The sequence below is a fragment of the Ambystoma mexicanum genome, chromosome 3p (assembly GCF_040938575.1).
Source record: "Ambystoma mexicanum isolate Mex_15411 chromosome 3p, UKY_AmexF1_1, whole genome shotgun sequence".
Lineage (NCBI taxonomy): Eukaryota > Metazoa > Chordata > Amphibia > Caudata > Ambystomatidae > Ambystoma > Ambystoma mexicanum.
The window spans coordinates 803,139,962-803,158,332 of NC_090925.1; the positions used below are offsets into that span (position 1 = coordinate 803,139,962).

General features: G+C 43.0%; 1 protein-coding gene across 1 annotated transcript in view; it reads left to right on the top strand.

The window, feature by feature from the left end:
• Positions 1–16,518, top strand: part of LOC138579614 (zinc-binding protein A33-like) — a 307,674-nt gene extending 291,156 nt beyond the window's left edge. Inside the window, exon 7 of the mRNA XM_069649876.1 lies at positions 14,459–16,518. Within this exon, the coding sequence (XP_069505977.1) occupies positions 14,459–14,985 (527 nt within the window). The 3' untranslated portion in view covers positions 14,986–16,518. The remainder of the gene's footprint in view (positions 1–14,458) is intronic.
• Positions 16,519–18,371: the final 1,853 nt, after the last annotated feature.

Consider the following 18,371-nt stretch of genomic DNA (forward strand, 5'->3'; position numbering starts at 1 on the left):
TTTTTCGATGGTTTTGCATTTGATGCTTTTGCATTCGATGAAATCACTAGGAACCGTTATTTCCTACTTTAGCAATCTTCTATGTTGTCTGATCTACCTTGCATTTATGCATATATACATCTACTGCATCTCTTTACTTTAAGTGTATATGGTTTTCTTCATATTCACGTTTACTTCGCTTTAGCCACATCTTCATTCTTTCGATATCTGTATATCTTTTCAGTGCATCCATGTCTTCTCTTCATGACGTCACTTTGCACTTGTCGGGCTTCACTTCTAATTCTTCTCTGTCCAGTGGTGTCTGCAGACTTCCTTCTACCATGTCAGTTCAGGGGTACATCCGATACGGTTGTCTCTGGGCATAACATCGCTCATACCTTTTAATGCGGTATTGGGATGATACTAGATGTCATGCAAAGTGCTTTCTTACTGTTCCAATATGCCGGAGGTCGGGGGTGGTCTCTGAGTGACGTGTAAATCTGCTTCTCTACACACTGCACACAGTAACACTACTTGAAGGTCTCCCATTGGAAAGTAGAATCTGCAAAGTGGCTACTTGTGTGATGTGAAGCATCCGATCGTGCACCACTTGCAATGTAAAGATGGCATAACGGCCTTGTATAGGCTCAGTCTGGCAAACTTGTAACCCAGCAGATTCACTTGGAACAGAAATTAGCAAGCCTCTGAACCTTTACTAGTAAGAGAAATCCTACACCTGTGCAAACCCTCATCAGAATCCCAGCCCAAGGGTGTTATGCAGCAGCTCTTTTCTGCCTGCCACTACTCTCTGAAGCCCTCTTAAGTGGGTGAAGTATTCCTCCTGTTTTCATATGTTTTGAGGGAACATGTTGACGGCCTTTGTCAGCCCTATAGATAAGGGTGTATTTGGCACTGTTGCTCCCTAAATTTTGGCAAATATCAAAAAATATAAATGGGGGAGTAAAAATACTCCCAACAAAAAATAGGAAAGAGACGTGTAGAATCGTGCACCCCTGCTTTCACCCTTAAGGTTCCATGGATATGTTTGGACCAGTAGTACCACAGATGGGATCTACTAGTTTTAACTGCCTGATTGGAAGCAGTAAACTTGTATCTTTAAATGCGAATGAATAACTAGGTGCAAAGAACTAAATATTACCCAAAAAAAAGTTTGTTTACACCTATTTACCCCCCTTATAAAATACTCTCATTGGGAATTGGACTTACATTTTTACTCCTTAAAAAATCCTTTTACTCCCAACTTTAATAATAGGGAGTAAAATACTCCCACTTCCAAAGCTTATCTGGAGCACTCATCTTTGGTCTCCTTATGACCATTCTGAGATAGTCTGTGTTGCATGAGCAGCGTAGGCATACAGAATCCTACTTTTATATGATCGTGTAGATGTTTCGGTTTTGTAACACCACTGTTCTGTCACCCAAACTTTTTCATTTGGACTTCTCGCTTACTGGTTCCATGTTAGTTAAGCAAAGATCATTGTCCTGTTCGGTCTGCTGGTGAGGGTTCACCATCGACCGCTCTCATTGTTCCTGGCTTAATTTCCTGGAGTTTGTTGGTAGGTTTGTTTTATTTTCCTTATTTTTTTTTGGTTTGGTCCTGGTAGGTGCCTTGTTTCAGTGTGTTCCCCATCTTGGCCCCACTTTGTTCAGTGGGTGGGTTGGCTCCAGTTGCAACTCGCGCCGCATTTTTCTTACTGTCATGTGGCCCATCTTCTAACCGGTCTATTCTTTTGTCTTCCCCATGAATCTGAGGTAGGGCTTTGTTTTAGGCAGTACTGTCATAGACACTTTTCCACACACACTCACTCTGGATTTGCTCCAGATGTACATATTTGTATTCCTTCTGATCTTATTGTCTGCTGTCCCCTATATGCATGTCTCCCACCCCCTTTCTTTCTAGAAATGTTGAGTAGACTTCATAGTGGCTGCTTGAGGTGATTTACTTGTCCCTGACCCCCATCCCTCCCGCCCACCCCCAACGCCTCGATCCCCTCACACGCTCCAGGGACAAATGTTACTTCCCATCAGTCTCGCAACAAAGGCTGTATGAGTTAAAAGAGCGTGTGGGTGCGTGGAGAAAGTTATGCAGGTTTGGATGTGGGTGCCTGGAAGAAAAGCTGTACGAGGTGGTGGTAGAGTAAGAGTTACATACCAGGTGGTGGTGAAGAGTAACACCGAAAGAGGAGGTAGTGATTGGAGGAGTAAAGGAGGTGGGGTTGGAGAGGACAAGAAAATGAGCTGGAGGAGATGAGAGCAGCGATGGTGTCAAGAGTAAGTACTAGGTAGCGGAGGTGGTTTCCTGTGCCAGAAGTGAAGTGGGAAAACCAAAGAAGACCCCTTGGATAAGAGCTGGTGCCATGAGAAGGATATTAAAAGTAGTGTGGAAGCCCCTGTAATCTGGACTTTCCGGGTTATAAGGTCTGAGCAAGCATCAAGTTCCTCTGACCCTGCCTAATTCGGCTGCAGAGCCAGCCACTGAAAACCAGGGACTGTTGTCTTGGCTAGCTAGAAGTCGGTAGGCTTTTGGTTAGTTGGACTACAGGTCTCCTGGAATTCTTGTGTTGAGGACTTCTGATCCAGTGGATGCCCTCCGTACTTTGGACCCTACAACCAGGCTGTTTTACGCATTAAAATCTTGTAAATACGACTGTTTTTTAAAAATCATTTTCCTGTGTACATTTACACAAGTTTAGATGATGCCCATGGAGCAAACAGAACCACTCTGCATATTTATTTTCCTAGCTTTTTAGGATTGTATGATTAATAAGATTGAAGACTAAGTTGCAATTGAGAATTAACATCTTGTAACAAATTATGCTTTTCTTTCCAGTGAAAGCAAACCAGTATTTCACAATTGTATGTTCAGAGTTCCTGTGCTGTGTGCATAATAATACGTAGGCAGACCATTTTGAATCTTATTATTTAATGCACACAATTATAAAAACATTGTGTAAAATGATGACTATACACAGTCTAGTTTACATCCATTCAACCTTGTAGTCAACGGGGTACATTACTATAGATGGTCAGTGGCAGCAGAGTCTTTGCTCAAGGGTGAGTGATTGTCATTACACTAATCGCAGGTGTTCTAGCCCCTCAAATATTCAAGACTACAATTAAAACATTCAAAACCTGACTCTCCAGGAAGTGCAAGCGCTGTACAAAAACAAATGAAAGTTACATTTGTAATTGAAATGGAAACTTAAGCAAAACCTGTCCCTGTGATCATCCAGATGGGTGTTTCTTTTTATGTAGTGCTTCATACATGGTTAGTCCAACATCTAGGCATTGTGATTATTATACCTCTGATACTCAGTTAACCGACCTCTGACGGATGTTCGGTTGACTACTTATTGCTGCGATCTGTGCGTGATCTGTAGGTTGCAGGTTCGAATCCCGGCAAGGCCAACTCAGCCTTTTATCCTTTTGAGGTTGATAAGAGTACTGACTTTGCTTTGGTGATAATTGTGATAACTGTTCTATGTACAGCGCTTTGCCAAAAGCGCTATTAACCATGAGATTAGATATAGAATTTAGCATGGAGTCCTTGCCTCTCTGCACTGTTGTATCATAGCAATGGCATACCATTAGGTAGTGATGGCTCCAGGAAATGAGGACTTGCATTAAACATCAAAAGACAATTCTGCTATCGAACCTCAAAACACACAATATAATTCTTGTTTGCTTTACTATGTAATTGGCTAGGTTTTTGTGTTTTCAACATTTAAATATATACAGGAAGATCAAATGGCCAGACCTTTGAGAAATAATGAAAGGTGTATTCTGTCGCAATGCAGAAAGCTGCCGCATAGTAATGATTTCCAAACAGTTTTTGCACATGTCAGCTGGATGTCACACACATTTTACTTTCTTGCAAAGGAGAAGTCATTTTTACTCTTAAAATCACATTTACTCTCAAAGTTTGAAAATGGGGAGTAAAATACTCCCACCTCAAAATCTTACCTGGAGCACTGCCTACAACGGTACAGCTTATAGTGATCTGTGATTCTGTGAACTGCTCTGAAGTAACTGACACTGGGGAAGAGGCCCACAGACATTTGAAAGACATTCCTTTTGGGTAACCCCAGTATATTCATAGACTTAAGGACTGGTTAGTAGGACTGCTGTTTAGAACCCTGTTGTATTTAACATGTTTGCAATGGGGCTAGGAAACTGAAGGATTCTTTGTAGAGGGAGAACAGATGCTAACCTCAGGGAGAAGAGCTCATGCTTTAGTTCAGTTATTTTTCATTAGTCTTCTCTTAGTAAACATTAAAATAGTAAGCAGATCTCATTTGGTCTCGAGTGCATGTTGACTGGTATCATTGGAGTTGTAGGCTGAAACATCTGGAGGGTGACCAAGAACTATTGGCTACCCCTGCTCGACACCAATGCCAACGACTTGGTGAGTCCACAAGAACAGACTTACCAGTAGTTGTCTTGGGCTATGTATATCGTCCTAAAGAAGATCTACTTGAACTGTACAACCCTCCCAAGTGCCCTTATTAAAATGAGTGCATCGAACTCTTCACAATAGTTCACTTACACCCTCTTCCACCTGACCTGTGCCTCTACACACACTGCAATGTAACCAGGCTTCGGTGTGTACCCTTCAACAGGAGAGAGCTGCTAAAAGCCGCAGGAGAACAGCTGACCCATGACACCATAAGAACTCTGGGATGCAGCATTTAACCACTTTAGAGATTAACTGGAGCGGCATATGGAAGTTTTCTGTTTGGAATCTGCAGAAAATCTCACACCAAAAGGTACAAGAGCATTTGTCATTTTTAAGGACATTTGGAGAGCTTTGACTTCAGGAGACCATCTACATGGTTGGTTATATTATTCAACTGCTTTAGAGTCGGAAACCTTCCTTTGTGCAGCTGAATCTTACCTAGAGACTGAGAACCAAAACCAGTGTGTTTTGGCACCCATAGACTCTACTGCAGCAAAGAATGTGCCCCGGCATTTAGCCACTTACTGTAACTGACCCATTGGGACAATTTTGCCTTTTCCCCCAATGTTCCCTCCCAACTAACCTAACTCCTATAGCAGCTGTACATCTCTGCATATTGTGGTTGGTGCCCACCATTTCCAGGGAACCTCTTCTATTCTATTTTGACATTATGAACTGATGAGCCCTACAAAAGCCTGTGATCCTGTGGTTGACCCAAACAGTTAGAATTAACGTGTCTGCCTAATAACGTGGGACATAATTTGACGTCCTCTTTTCTTGTTCATAAGAATTGTACCTTCCCATACGCCAGGGGTCTGAAAACTGTACCTCTCCAGATGTTTTTGGACTCTTGACTTCCATGATCCTTCACCACTGATTGCTGGCTTTGGTGGATGGGAGATGTAGTACAAAACATGTGCAGAGCCAAAGATTGCAGACTCGTTTCCCTCCTTTAAGGGAAATGGGGTATGTAAACTACACGCCCACGCCAAGCTAGAGGAAAGATTGCAATGCCCCACTTGACAAGTCTTCATTGTACTTGGCAAAAATTGAAAGTTGGGCGTCAGTATTTTGGTAATTTTTGGTGCAGTACAATAAAGATTGATGCAGGTGGGTTACGGGCAAGGTTCTTGGTGCCTTCTGTGATCTTCTCCCAGCATCTTGGAAGGACTTTGGCCACGCACCCATGGGCTTATATTCTCAGGAGCCGTCCAGCACAGGTGAAGCTTGCGGCGGGTTAAGGGCACCGTCTGCCGCTGTGTGGTGTTCGTTGCAGGCAGGTGTGGTCAACCAAGTGGCCATATTGGCCCCCTCACCCCACTGTAGACAAATTGCTGGCCGCTGCACTCTGGCTCTAAGAATATACTATTGGACACAATTGCTGAGGTGAGCCCCTGTTGTGATCCTGATTTCATGCATATCTCCCATAACATTAATGATGACACAACATGCTTCCACTGACAATATACCACCCTGTACACTTTTACCTTGGCATCCCTTTTTACTTGGTATCATTTTATGGTACAGCATAACCAAAATGTTTCTCCTTATTTCCAGTTCTGTTTGCGTTTTTTGTTGTTGTATGCAGTCTGTGCCTGAATTTCTCCTTTTCAGTTATTCTTTAATCTGCCTCCATATTCTCCACTCGGCTGGGTTATTGTATCTGAAATGAGTTATGTTGGCATCGTTATTCAGTCAGTTTATCACATCCTGCTCTCCATACAGTACTGTGAGAGCTACTGTCACTGTAAACGAATTACTGCTGACTTCGGGAGCCTCCCTGTTGCACCCGTCACTTTCCACTGCATCCTTCACTTCATCATATCTCCCCTTTCCTTCTCTTTTTCCTTTTTTTATAGTCTTTCTTCGTTGAGCTCTTGCAGGCTGTCATTATTGCTTTGCTTTATTTTGTAATGTATTCCACGACTTTCAAATTACTGTCATTGCGGTAACTTCAAAGCAATCTCCAAAATTCTGAACATCCATCTTGTATTACATACCAACATGCATATAGACGGCTGTCACCCATTTGAGAAGCACATTGCCAATAACACACAAGTTCATCTTCCAGAGATGAGAAAATTGAGTCAATTGGCTTTCCATCCACCAACATTTGACATTTCGGAAACCTATCACAGAAGTTCGAGAAAGAAGTTGACACAGAGAAGGGAAGGCAGCATTCAAACTTGTCTCCTCTCCCTCAAGTGGATGTTTTTTGTGAACCACTAGTTGTCTTTGAGTGGGGATGGGACACACGTGAGGCACTCCAGTGTTTGTGCAGTATTTTAGCAGAGGAGTTCTTTGGCATGAAAGGGCTCAACTTCTCAGTGCTGGCACTTCTCATATTGCAGTTCTTGCACAGCCTGTGTCTATTAAAGTATTGTTTGAGATTATTAAAGTGACCTACACTGTGGCATGTCATCTGTTATATTTCATCACTGTTTGTTCCTTCTTTTGGTGTTTCTCCTTCCAACTCATCCTGGAACATTGCATGGAAGAGTGAAGTATCCCCTGTTGCTGCGCCAGGCCCTTTCACATTGACCTGCAGCCCTCTTTCCATGCCCCTCCATTTTTAATATTCTTCATTTGGCTTTACTGCCTTGACATACTCTTTTTGATATAATTCTCTTCTATTGCACAACAGCATTTACATTTGCACCCTTTGTATTCCTTTCATTTCCCATTATTGCTCATTTTAAATTGGCAGTTTTGCCCTGCGTTGAAACAGTGCTACTATATTGACTTTATTGTTCAGGAGCAAGTGCCACTCTTTTATCCTCTTTCTCACTTTGTTCCTCCCTCTTTCCTGCTCTGATGTGGTGTGCATTATTACATCCTCTATCTCACTGCATTGCTACGCCAACCTTTCATTTCCCTTGTCATTTATTTCCTCTAATTTCATTCTCCACTATTGTCTTTATTTTGTATTATTTCCATTGAATTCGCTTTCATTTCGTTTTCATTTGTATTTTGAATCACGTGACCTTTTGCCTTTAATTACTTTGCTATGTTTTCTTTTCATATTACTGCATTAGTAGATTGCACATGCTAACACCAAGCACGCACAACCTTTACAGTATAGGGTCCATAACAGTTCACCAGCTGTGCTGCATCTTCACGTTGCAGCAATCTTATGTTTTCAATGTGTACCCTCTCTTTATTTAGCAGGTAGTCCCGATGCTGATTGCACCCAATGGCAGGGTTTGAGTCAAAGTTACAATTTTTAGTTAGGTAACATAACTCAAAATGGTGTATTGGCATTAATGTAAACGAAAAAAACATTGTTACTGTTCAAAACAAGGTGGCAAGTTTTCAACGTTTTGTTTATTTGCCAGATGATTAAGTGCAGTGGACTCATGTATTCCAACATGATTTCCCTTTCTTCATGTTAACCTGTTCAAGTCGGCAGGCACATTGTTAGTAAATGCAACATTATAGTTTCCTTTAATCTTGTAATGTTATCATGAAATGTTATATTTCATCACAATATTGTAATATTTGGCTGTGTGGGCCGTATTCTCCAGATTACAAAAGCTTTCTGTTTCTAACTTCATTCACCTCATTTCATAATAAGGTTAGGAAATTGCTTGTATTTGCACTTGCTGGGTTGCCATGGTAACCTTTATGACTTCACTCAATGTGGCCATGCTTCCTTATGACCATTATCTTTTCAAGCAAAACAAATGAAAAACTAAACACTGGTCCTGCAATCTTGCCTCTCGCGCTCAGTGTTTGTTTACATTGAATTTTCATTAAAAAAAAATGCTTTCCTGATGGAGCGGCTCTTTCCATTAATTAATATACAGCACCATACACTGTGTTACTTAATAAATTGCAGGTTTCAATGGCCACACACCAGCTTACTATTAATCACAACCATACACACACTGCATCGGCATAAAGTCATAAAAGCCAGCTAAATACATTGCAGCATAACGTTCATTTCTCCTTTGTGTTTACTCTATGGGCTTAAAAGCGCAGCACATCTTACCTTTTCCATGACTGCTGCAGTTTTCTTTTCCCAACTGATGTCACTTCCAACTTTGGCATGTTACCTATTTTGCTTGTTCCTTGTGGTTTTTCTTTCTTTATTTTGTTTGCTTGTGTATTTTTCTTTGTGCAACCTCCTCCTCGGGTCACTTTGGCCCCTTCCTTGGGTAATCTTTCTTTTGGCCCCCTCTTTGGCGAATCTTTCTTTTACATTGGCCCTCTCCTTGGGCCACACCCTTCCTTGGGCAACCTTTTTTTCCTTTGGCCCTTCCTTGGGCAACCTTTTTTCCCTTTGACACTTCCTTGGGCAACCTTTTTTCCCCTTTGGCCCTTCCTTGGGCAACCTCTTTTCCTTTGGCCCTTCCTTGGGCAACCTTTTTTCCTTTGGCCCTTCCTCGGGCAACCTTTTTTTCTTTTTTTTTTTTCCAGTCATCTCCATGGGCTCATTGGTGTCCTTTTAGCCACCCCCATTGGCTGATCTAGTTCCTTATGGTCCAGCTCTTTGTGCCATATTTTCTTTTTGAATTTTTTTTTTATCAGATCCGTGGGTCAGTCATCCCATCCTCGTCACCAATTGTTGTGATCCTGATTTCATGCATATCTCCCATAACATTAATGATGAAGCTGAGACATGGATTAGGTCTTACTTCTTGTAATGTCTCATATTAACTGTCTCACGGCTGTCCCTAGCCCTACCTTCCACATTCCATTTTCCAGGCTCCCTTGCCAACATTCCACATTCTATTCAGCTACAACAGCCCCCACAACAGGCTTTTAACCTAGGAGCATTTGAAAGTATCTGAACGTATCCCTGCTGTGGCTCAGGAGTGAGAAGTGGGGGGGGGGGTTACTGGACTCCGGGTGCCTCTTGTGCCAGCCGGGTGCCTCTTAGCCCTTGGGCCCACTGGGGCAGAGACATTCCCCTTCTTTGTTTTTTCTAGCTTTTGAGTAGAGTGCAACTCAGGAAGATAGGCACGATCTGCTGAGCACCCTAAATGTATTTCTGCCCTGACACGGGAGGTGAGATGGGTGCAGGGAGTCGGACCATGGGTGCCCCTTTTAGCTAGTCGGGTGTTCTCCACCCCCATGGATATTAATGATATGACTTTCTGAGGCTTGTCCTGCTGATTTGATTGACCAATTTGATTGTTTTGACTGTGGAGTATTGTAACATTGGGAGGCATGAGCGGGCGGCGGTCACTCTGATCCTGGGATTCATTGCTCATATTATTTTTATTCTATTGATTGGGTGCTTGTGTATTGGTAATTTATTGGAACTCATCTGCATACGTGGTTGTATTTGGTTACTTGGCACGATTCTTTTAGTGAGTCATATGTATACATTGTTGTAGTCCTGTCTAAGAGGAAGGCTGTCACCCATGCTTCCCCCGAAGCTAGCCAGTAGAAAATGTCCAGGATGTCCAAACCAATTACAGAAGTGAACTCTTATCTCTGAAATCAAAGGGCTATTATGACCTAGAACGACCTATTGGAAAAAATGCCCAGTGGATATTATAAGGGCACACACCAGAGGTAATGGTTCAAACTATTTAGCTATAGTCTCGACTGCAAGTTATCAAAAGCTCTCCCTGACTCTCAGACACTGGTTATGGTGGGTGGTAGTGCTTTTTCTCTAGCTGGCGGACACTAGAGGATCCCCTTGCCACATTTGAAGTTGACTAGAGACCAGGAGGAAGGAAATAACTGTTGCCAGTCAACAATAGTGGAGGTTGGAGAAGTGAGCCTAGCAACCAATGTGATAGAAATACTCACAGAAGGGGCACCAATATCTTTCAAATGCTACCCAGGAAACGGCCCTTGTGGTTGTGAGCCCTCTGGTTAGTTCCCTCGAAGACGAGGGGGGGGGGGCACCGGGAGAGCTGACTTTGGTTAATCTGCTGATCCCCCCCCCTTTCAAACAGATTTTCAGTGCTTCCTAATATGAGCATTACTGCAAAAGAGGTACACAAGGGCTCAAACGAAATAAGCAGAAAGCTGGGTGCAGGCGAAAAGTATACTATAACAAGGTTAAATGCCTGCATGCCCATACTGCAAAAAAAGCAGGACAAGGGGTTTGACTCGTCTAACCATGCCAACTGCTAACATGCACAAATCGAATGGAAACTATTCTGTTTGGAATCTGCAGAAAATCTCACCCCAAAAGGTACAAGAGCATTTGTCCAGGATAGGTGCTCATAAGGATAGAACTGTGAACATGTTTAAAGAACAGAAGGCCATTCAGGCAGGTATCTGTATAGGAAACATGGACCCTGGCAGGCGAGGGGGGGTTCGGATGGTGGAGATCCGGAAGGAGTAGATTGACTGGGGCAGGGACATGGTAACCCTGCCGCGTTGCCTGGCCAGATATTGCTCTTAATGAAACCTAGCAGGGCTCACCCTTGAGAACCTGGGCTGGAACTTCTGAGAGGCTTCAAGATAATCATCCTGCAGGAAATCGGGGCAATGGAAAGGGCTGTGCTACAGGCATATCCATCATTTCACATCCTGGCAACAAAAGATCCCAAAGGGGAGGCCAAGATGAGGCTTACTCATTTGGTTGGATACAACACTAAACTGGGGGGAGGTTGCTTAACCTACAAATTTGGCAGATCCTCATTACTTGTCTGTACGAACTATTGGGGTAAATAGTATCCTTCTGTTTAACTTTTATAATGGGCCATCTGAGATTAATGGGATAACCGTGCTCGAGAAAATGCAATATCTGGTAAATTCACTGCAGACAATCGATCGCTCAAAGTCCCTTTATATTAGTCTCAGGGATGTACATTTGCAGTTTGAGCCCATTAGAGAGTTGGAGGGCATTTGGGAGGACCAGGACATAGCATAGGATATCCCACCCTTGGTGTCAACCCCACCAAGGAGAGCTAACTGTCTTCAATTGATACAGCCCTCATATTTCGCAATCTGGAACTCGGGGCATGCAATGGTAGTTTTCACGAGGACCAGCCTTCCAATCCAAGCTTCGTAGGCTACAATGGTGTCTCTAACATAGATTATATTCTGATCAAAGCAAGCAATTTTGAGGTTCTGGAAAGGTCTAAAAGTGACCACAGACCACTAAGCATTGAAAACGAGACCCAAGGCCCAGTTACACCCCCTGATCAGGTTGAAACAGTAGTTCTCACGGGGCATGCCTGCAAGTCTGTCGAATGGTCTAGGATAATTTAACAAGATCTAAAGTACGTTTTATATGATGCCATCCTGGATAATTTGGGTGCCATTTGTAGAGATGAAATATCTGATTTGAATTTCTTGTTTGACAAACTTGGACATTGTTTAATCCCCTATATAACCTGTGCAGCTGCTAAAGTTAAAAAGAATCCCCTGTGCAAAATAGGCTGGTTTGATGGCGCACACAGAGGCGAAAAGTAGCCTAGTGGCCTGTGTGACAGCCAATCGGGCTGCAGATAAGGTTCAACTCCGACCTTATAGAGCTAACTACAAGAGCCATAATTGTAGAGCAGAGCTATGCCAGAGAAATGAATTGCCCTCCTAAAAGCATATGAAGCGGGGGACAGTACAGCTTATTGGAAACTGATTGCAGGCCAAGAGTTAAACGGGGATATAACCCTTAAATGCTGTATACCTTCTGATGCGTGGTGGACCCATTTTTTGGGGTTTATACACCGACTCTGCTAAGGTTGCCACCACGGTTGTCAGTCTTCAAAATGACAAGGCACTTGGTGGGTGTGCCTTCCAATTGAGCATTGAGAAAGCCAGTAAGGCCATGGGGTCCCAAAAAAGTGGAAAGGCTTCTGGCCTAGATAAAGTACCATTCGACCTGCTTAAGGGCGAGGTAAGGCTCTGGGCCTGGTTTTGTGTAAATTCTAGAACACAATTATTAACTCTGCTATACTACCTGCCTACCTATATATAAAAAAGGGCGAATTACCAGCCTCTGCTGAACAGTGCTGGGAAGACATTTGGGAAGGCTATTCTGTTCCACCTACAAGCCTGGGCCGATGAGAGTAATATAATTAGTGACCTTCAGGTAGGGTTCCAAAATGAAAGAGCACAGTAGACTGTTCCTGCTAATCCAGAAATATTGTGCTGCCGAAAATGAAGCTGTACACTGTGTTCGTGGATCTCAGGACGGCCTTCGATGGAGTTTTACAGGTCACCCTCTGGTGCATATTAAAGGAAAGAAATGCCCCCTTGCCCTGTATTTGATCTCTATTATGCAAGCATTGTATTATGAGAATCAAGCAGTAGTCTAGTGCGGCTTTGCTGTTGAAACTACAGTGCCCTTTTGTGTGGACAAGGGTGTAAGGAGACCTATTCTCCTTTTTAAACCCGTCTTGTGCAAGGTTATGGTGCGCAAAGGGCCTTGGAAAGTATGTGGATGCATTGAGACATCTATTGAATTTGGAAGGTGGCAAAAGTATGTTGGGGGCTGCCCATGTAAAAGAAGTGTTTATTGTACTAAATGAGGCTGGGTTGTGGGAAAATCCAGACTGCAGATAAATCGGCCTTATTTAGGATTAAGAGAGCACCAACCACGAGAGGTCGGAGAATTTGGTTGAGGCAGCCAAAAGGTTAAAACTGATTGTGTAAAGTAGGGTTTGGTCCCAAATGTTACCTTGACGCCATTTCCCCACCATTTCAGAGATCTTTGTATGTTCGATTCAGGTTGGGGACGCTGCCATTAGCCTCTTCTACCAAATCTTGGAGACCCAATGGGTCGTGTGCCTATGCGGTGCTAGCAACAAAACTGTAACACATTTTTTGCTCGTCTGTGAAGTGCTGCACCCATTAAGATGCCAGTATCGAAGACAGGTTTTTAGAGCCACTGGTCTTCGATTAACTGCAGATGCGTTGAAATTCTGTAAAAGTTCCTCGGAGCAACATGTGTAGTGTTTGTAGTTGGCCTTTTTATCCACAGGGCCTGGATGCGTAGAGCAAAAGCTCTGGTATCTTATCAATACTGGAAGCAGGGTGCTGTTAACTGCCTGGATTCTGGTGAAAATTGGTATAACTGCTTGGGCCCTGTGCGTTTGTCAGGCTGAGCTTGCTCTCCTCTTTTCGGTTTTTATATATACATCTTAATCTTCTTTCTCTTGAATTTTTAATTCAATATTTATTTTAATCTATGAAGGATATTGTGTATATGCCCTTTTTAATGCCGAATAAAGTACTGTAGAAAGATGTTTTTTCTTCTGAGAAGATCTTGATCATATTTAACTGGGTAGGCATTTTTCATTAACCCATACCCCATACAATGTTCATGTTATAATGTATGCATGTAACACAACTGTGTGTCTGTATATATCATGTACATATGTTTTCTATGGCACCATGTAGAGGTTTGCCCCTCACTCCAGTCCCCTCTTCCTCTGCATCCAATTCTCATTCGTATTCCAAAATTAATAGAAATACATGAAGTCCTACCTCCACTGAAACAGTGAAACGGAGTAATGTATTTTATTAAAATGTGAAGCATGCGCGTGTGTTATGTAAAGCATTTCTGGGAGGGCAGCATTCTACACTGTGCAATTTATTGTATTCACCCTGCACCTATTCACCAAACTTAAAAAGCGTATGGCCATTGTCCCTAACCTATGACTCCACCACCTCCACAGTGGTGACAATATATACCCTGTTATTGCAAATAAGGAAGCCGTTTCATCCATGGTTTTGATTCCTCCCTCTGCCCCCACGCACCCCTCTTTTCTTCTGCCCCAACTCTTGGCTTCTTCCTGAAACCAAATACCAGAGTGTCTCTGCTGGCTGAATTTCTCTGCTATTTTTGGGGAGGTAGGACTTACATTTTTTTCTCTGCATTTTGTAATATGAATGTGTTGAGTGCAGAAGATGAATGGCCCATGTGAAAAAGGTACAACTACATTGTATGACAGAGAACAACATATAGGCTGTACGAAGCTGCGTGCATATATACTCGCTCCAAAGTAAAGTGATACTGAATATTGTAAACTGAAAATTCAGACTTTTTAAATATCTGGTATAAATCTTTTTTTTCTTCTTTTCCATCAGTGTTTTCTCGGTTGACTCTGGACCCTGAAACCGCACACAATAATCTTGTTGTATCTGAAGATCGAACGAGTGTGTGTTACAGCAGCACACCACTGTCCAAGCCAGCCCACCCCAAGAGGTTTATGAAGGTTCTGGCTGTCTTGGGATCTGAAGGCTTCAACTCTGGAAGACAGTATTGGGTGGTGGATGTGCAGAAATCCTCTGCATGGATTATAGGGGTGGCTGAAGAGACCACTGGATGGAACGACCATCTCCCCATCATACCTGAAAATGGGCTTTTGGCTCTGCAGTTAAAAGGAGGTGACACTTATGAAGCACTGGAAAACCCATCTAGGGTTCTCTCTGTAGCATCTAAACCCCATATGATTGGTGTGTACCTGGACTCTGAGCAGGCACTGTTATCCTTCTACAATGATGATGACATGTGCCTTCTACACTCGTTCCGCTTCTCGACTTCTGCAATACGCTTTCCCTATTTCAACCCCTGTGCAGAGGGTTCCCCAGGGTCACTAACCATCCGCCATTAGTATATGAAGTGAAAGATCTGCTTTTGTACCCACTCTGACACCAGCCAGTCCCAGTACAAAGTGCCTAGTGTACATCAACGGATGCTTTTCAGGCCCTCTTTTGGACATGGCTTGGTGGTAGGGTCCCCAATTACGCAGTCTAGTGGCATCCAAGCCTATCAGTGGTGTGTTTGTTCTTGTAACATTTTTTGCGGCTGGGATCTGAGCTGTCCAAATTGAAATCATGTCGTGCAAAACTTATTGAAAACAATGTTTTTTTGCTAACTTAAAACTCAAGGTGTTCTTTTCACTTTAGAGTGACTGATATCCAGGTATGCGTGGATAACACCGAATTTCTTTAACTCAAATGACTTAAATTCTACAAACGCAAACTAGGACAGTTAGTAGCTGCACTCTACAGAGTGTTCTGGTTTCTTTAACTGCAAGGACCTTGCTTTCTTTTCCATTCTGCAAGGCTTTGAAGATTGCACCCCTGAAGGAACTTCAAGCATCACGGTTCTGATTTTCTTTTGTTTGTGTTAATCGTTTTCTGCATCTGTATTATATGGACGAATAATTGTGATTTTATGAAAAGGTGAGCTTTGATTATTGATCAGATCAACGTGAATCTGTATATGTAATTTGTTTGGGGTAACAAAAGAAAAGGTCAACTTGAGTTTGAGTGCCTAGTAGTCTCACATGAAGTGTACTAAATGGAAGGGTGACCAGCATAAAGTTCAAGTGGGATGATACAGTGGTTGCGTTTTTGCAGGTGTGCCCCTCTATTGCTACCGAATGTTACACAGTCACGGTGCGACACTGAGTTTTTGGGACACACCTTGTCTCTGCTCACTAGCCCAACCAAAAAAACAGTATTTTTATTTGCTTTGGTAGTCCAGACAAGCTCTTGCTGCTGTATTAAGTGGTCTCTCAAGTTGGACTTGGTCTGTTCGTATTTACCATTCTTAAATGGGTGTCCCAACATGTGAGGTTCTAAAAATTGTCCACTTTTAATTGGTCCATCTTCGAAACTTGCAATTCAAATACTGAGTACCACTGTCCGTTGCCACACCAGTTCTGGTCTTCTGTTTACATTGCTTTACAAGTGTAATTGTGCAAAGGGATCTTATATGCGATCCTAATTGTAGATCTTAAACATGGACTTGCATGTTTTGTATTGTGCTTGCGTGATTTTTTGTTGTAGCTGAGGTAGGTATCATTTTATTGTTGCAAAGTGTCTAGGCCATGGTCCAATCTGACGAAAGGGGCACTGAGCCAGTGGAACCGGAACTGATGAAATGTATGCATGTTTTTTTTTTGTTAGGAATGTCTTCTGTTCTCTTGAGCAGCTTTCCAGACACATGCCCAAATCTATTCTGCAACTCTGGTCTTAATTGCGCGCCATAAGGACTCGAGCGGCTTCATCCGAAGTTTCTAGCAACATATACGCAGTTTGGGATCCTGTAGTATATTTTTATTTTGTGGTTTTAGTTTTGGTCTGCTTTGGAATTATTTTCTGCCTGAATAATAAAAAAAAATATTTTTATACGTTCACCTGGCGTGTCTTTTTTTTTCACTTTTAGGGTAAAACGTGAAGTTGCATGTCGTGGCAGCTTGGATATTTCATCTTTCCCACCTGTGTCTGCACGTTCACCCCCTGATGTCAAAGATGTCCCCTTTTCTCTATCATGCCTGACTTTTCAGTGGGGTGGGGGACTCCAGTTTGTCCTTGACTGCTGCTTGCAGTGCATGCATTTGGGTGTTGCAGATTTTGGGAGGGGGGCAGAGGTGGTAGCAGTGGCATAACACAAAATGTGCGGTGCCCCTTGCGAACCATGCTGAAGTGGCGGGCCTCGTATCCTTAAAGCTTGTGCTGTGCCACACTCCGAGCCACCCTGGACCACCATGCATGCACAATTCCCATGATCATGCTGCTGCAGGGGCACGCCGCTCGCTGCAGTATGTTATGGCTGCACACATTACCCCTCCCCAACATTTAAGAACAATCATGTTGGCTTTGCCCTAGGCCTTGCCCTTAATGCGAGTATAAAAAGAAGCCATGCCGCTTAAGAAAACAATTTCCTTTGCTGGATGCACATACACCTACGCCTACCCAGCCCCGAAAGAACGCTCACCGTGTTGACTTTGCCCTTAACTCCAGTAAAAAATGCATTGCCCGAGTACAGAAACATTTCCTGGCAGTTTCCGCAAATGCCCCCCACCCCCATTGTAAGAACATGTTGGTCAGGCCTTGCCTTAAGGCGAGTAAAATGCCATGCCACTGTAATCAGGTGTAGGATGTCTGCCCCATTCAAACCCCGCCACCTTATCTCCACATCCCACACATCAAATTGTATTTGCCCCAAAACGCTGGTGAAACATGCCATGTCACTTTAAGACGCCAATGCTCCAATTCTGCGGCCCCGACATTGCATGCGCATTCATGCCCTTTCATTCCCCCACCAGTCACTCACCCACAGCGTCTTTCATGAGCGCATCCACAACGTTCTAGCATTGCACCCCATTAACACAACTATCGCTCATACGCTAACTTAGACTGACCTCACTTAGACTGACATGCCTTTGCATGCACACAGGCATTTGTACATCATTACGCAGCCGACAGTCATGCAAACTACAAAAGAAAGGCTTTCCCACCGTTGTCTTGCCCAGCTCTGGACCAGACTCTATGCTCATAACTGCTGAACCCATATGCATGCATTAGTATTGGCCGACCCCCCCTACCCCCTACAAACCCTCACCATAATAATTGGCTCACAAATTGTCAAGTGTTGGCAAGAAAAGGCCGTAGGGTTTTATTGTACAGATATGGTTGTTATATCAAAAAAGGGCTCCTGGTGGATACAACCCTATTCTGCCCAGGAAGGCTTCAGTTGCTAGAACAAAAATGAATGGGTTGGAAAAACCAACCTTACTAGGAAAACCTCCTCCCTTCTGTTTCATCCCAAAGCTTGCAGCACGTACATGTGTAAATAATCACATGGGAACATTTCGAAAAGTTTTATATTTAGATATAGTTTTAAATTTCTAGGTTACACATTTTCTATATTATACATTTTGAACAAAATGTGAAAGAACACACACATGAGCAAACATAAATTGCATTGTCAGAATAAAGCATAAACAAGATACTGTTCTTGCATACTGGTATAGTGGAACAAAAGTAATGCAATCACTACTGTCACTGTTATAAGCAGATGACAGGCATCATACACAAAGTGAACAACTAGACATAAACAAGTCAGTAGTGCATATCTACAAGGGAACAAACAGTTAACATTGGTAATGTTGTAAATTGGTGAAAAAGTGTCTACACCAAGTGTTTCAGCCCTATAGTCAAGCTTAATGAGCCATTTCTTCCTAGGGCCTTCATCAGGACGTAGGGA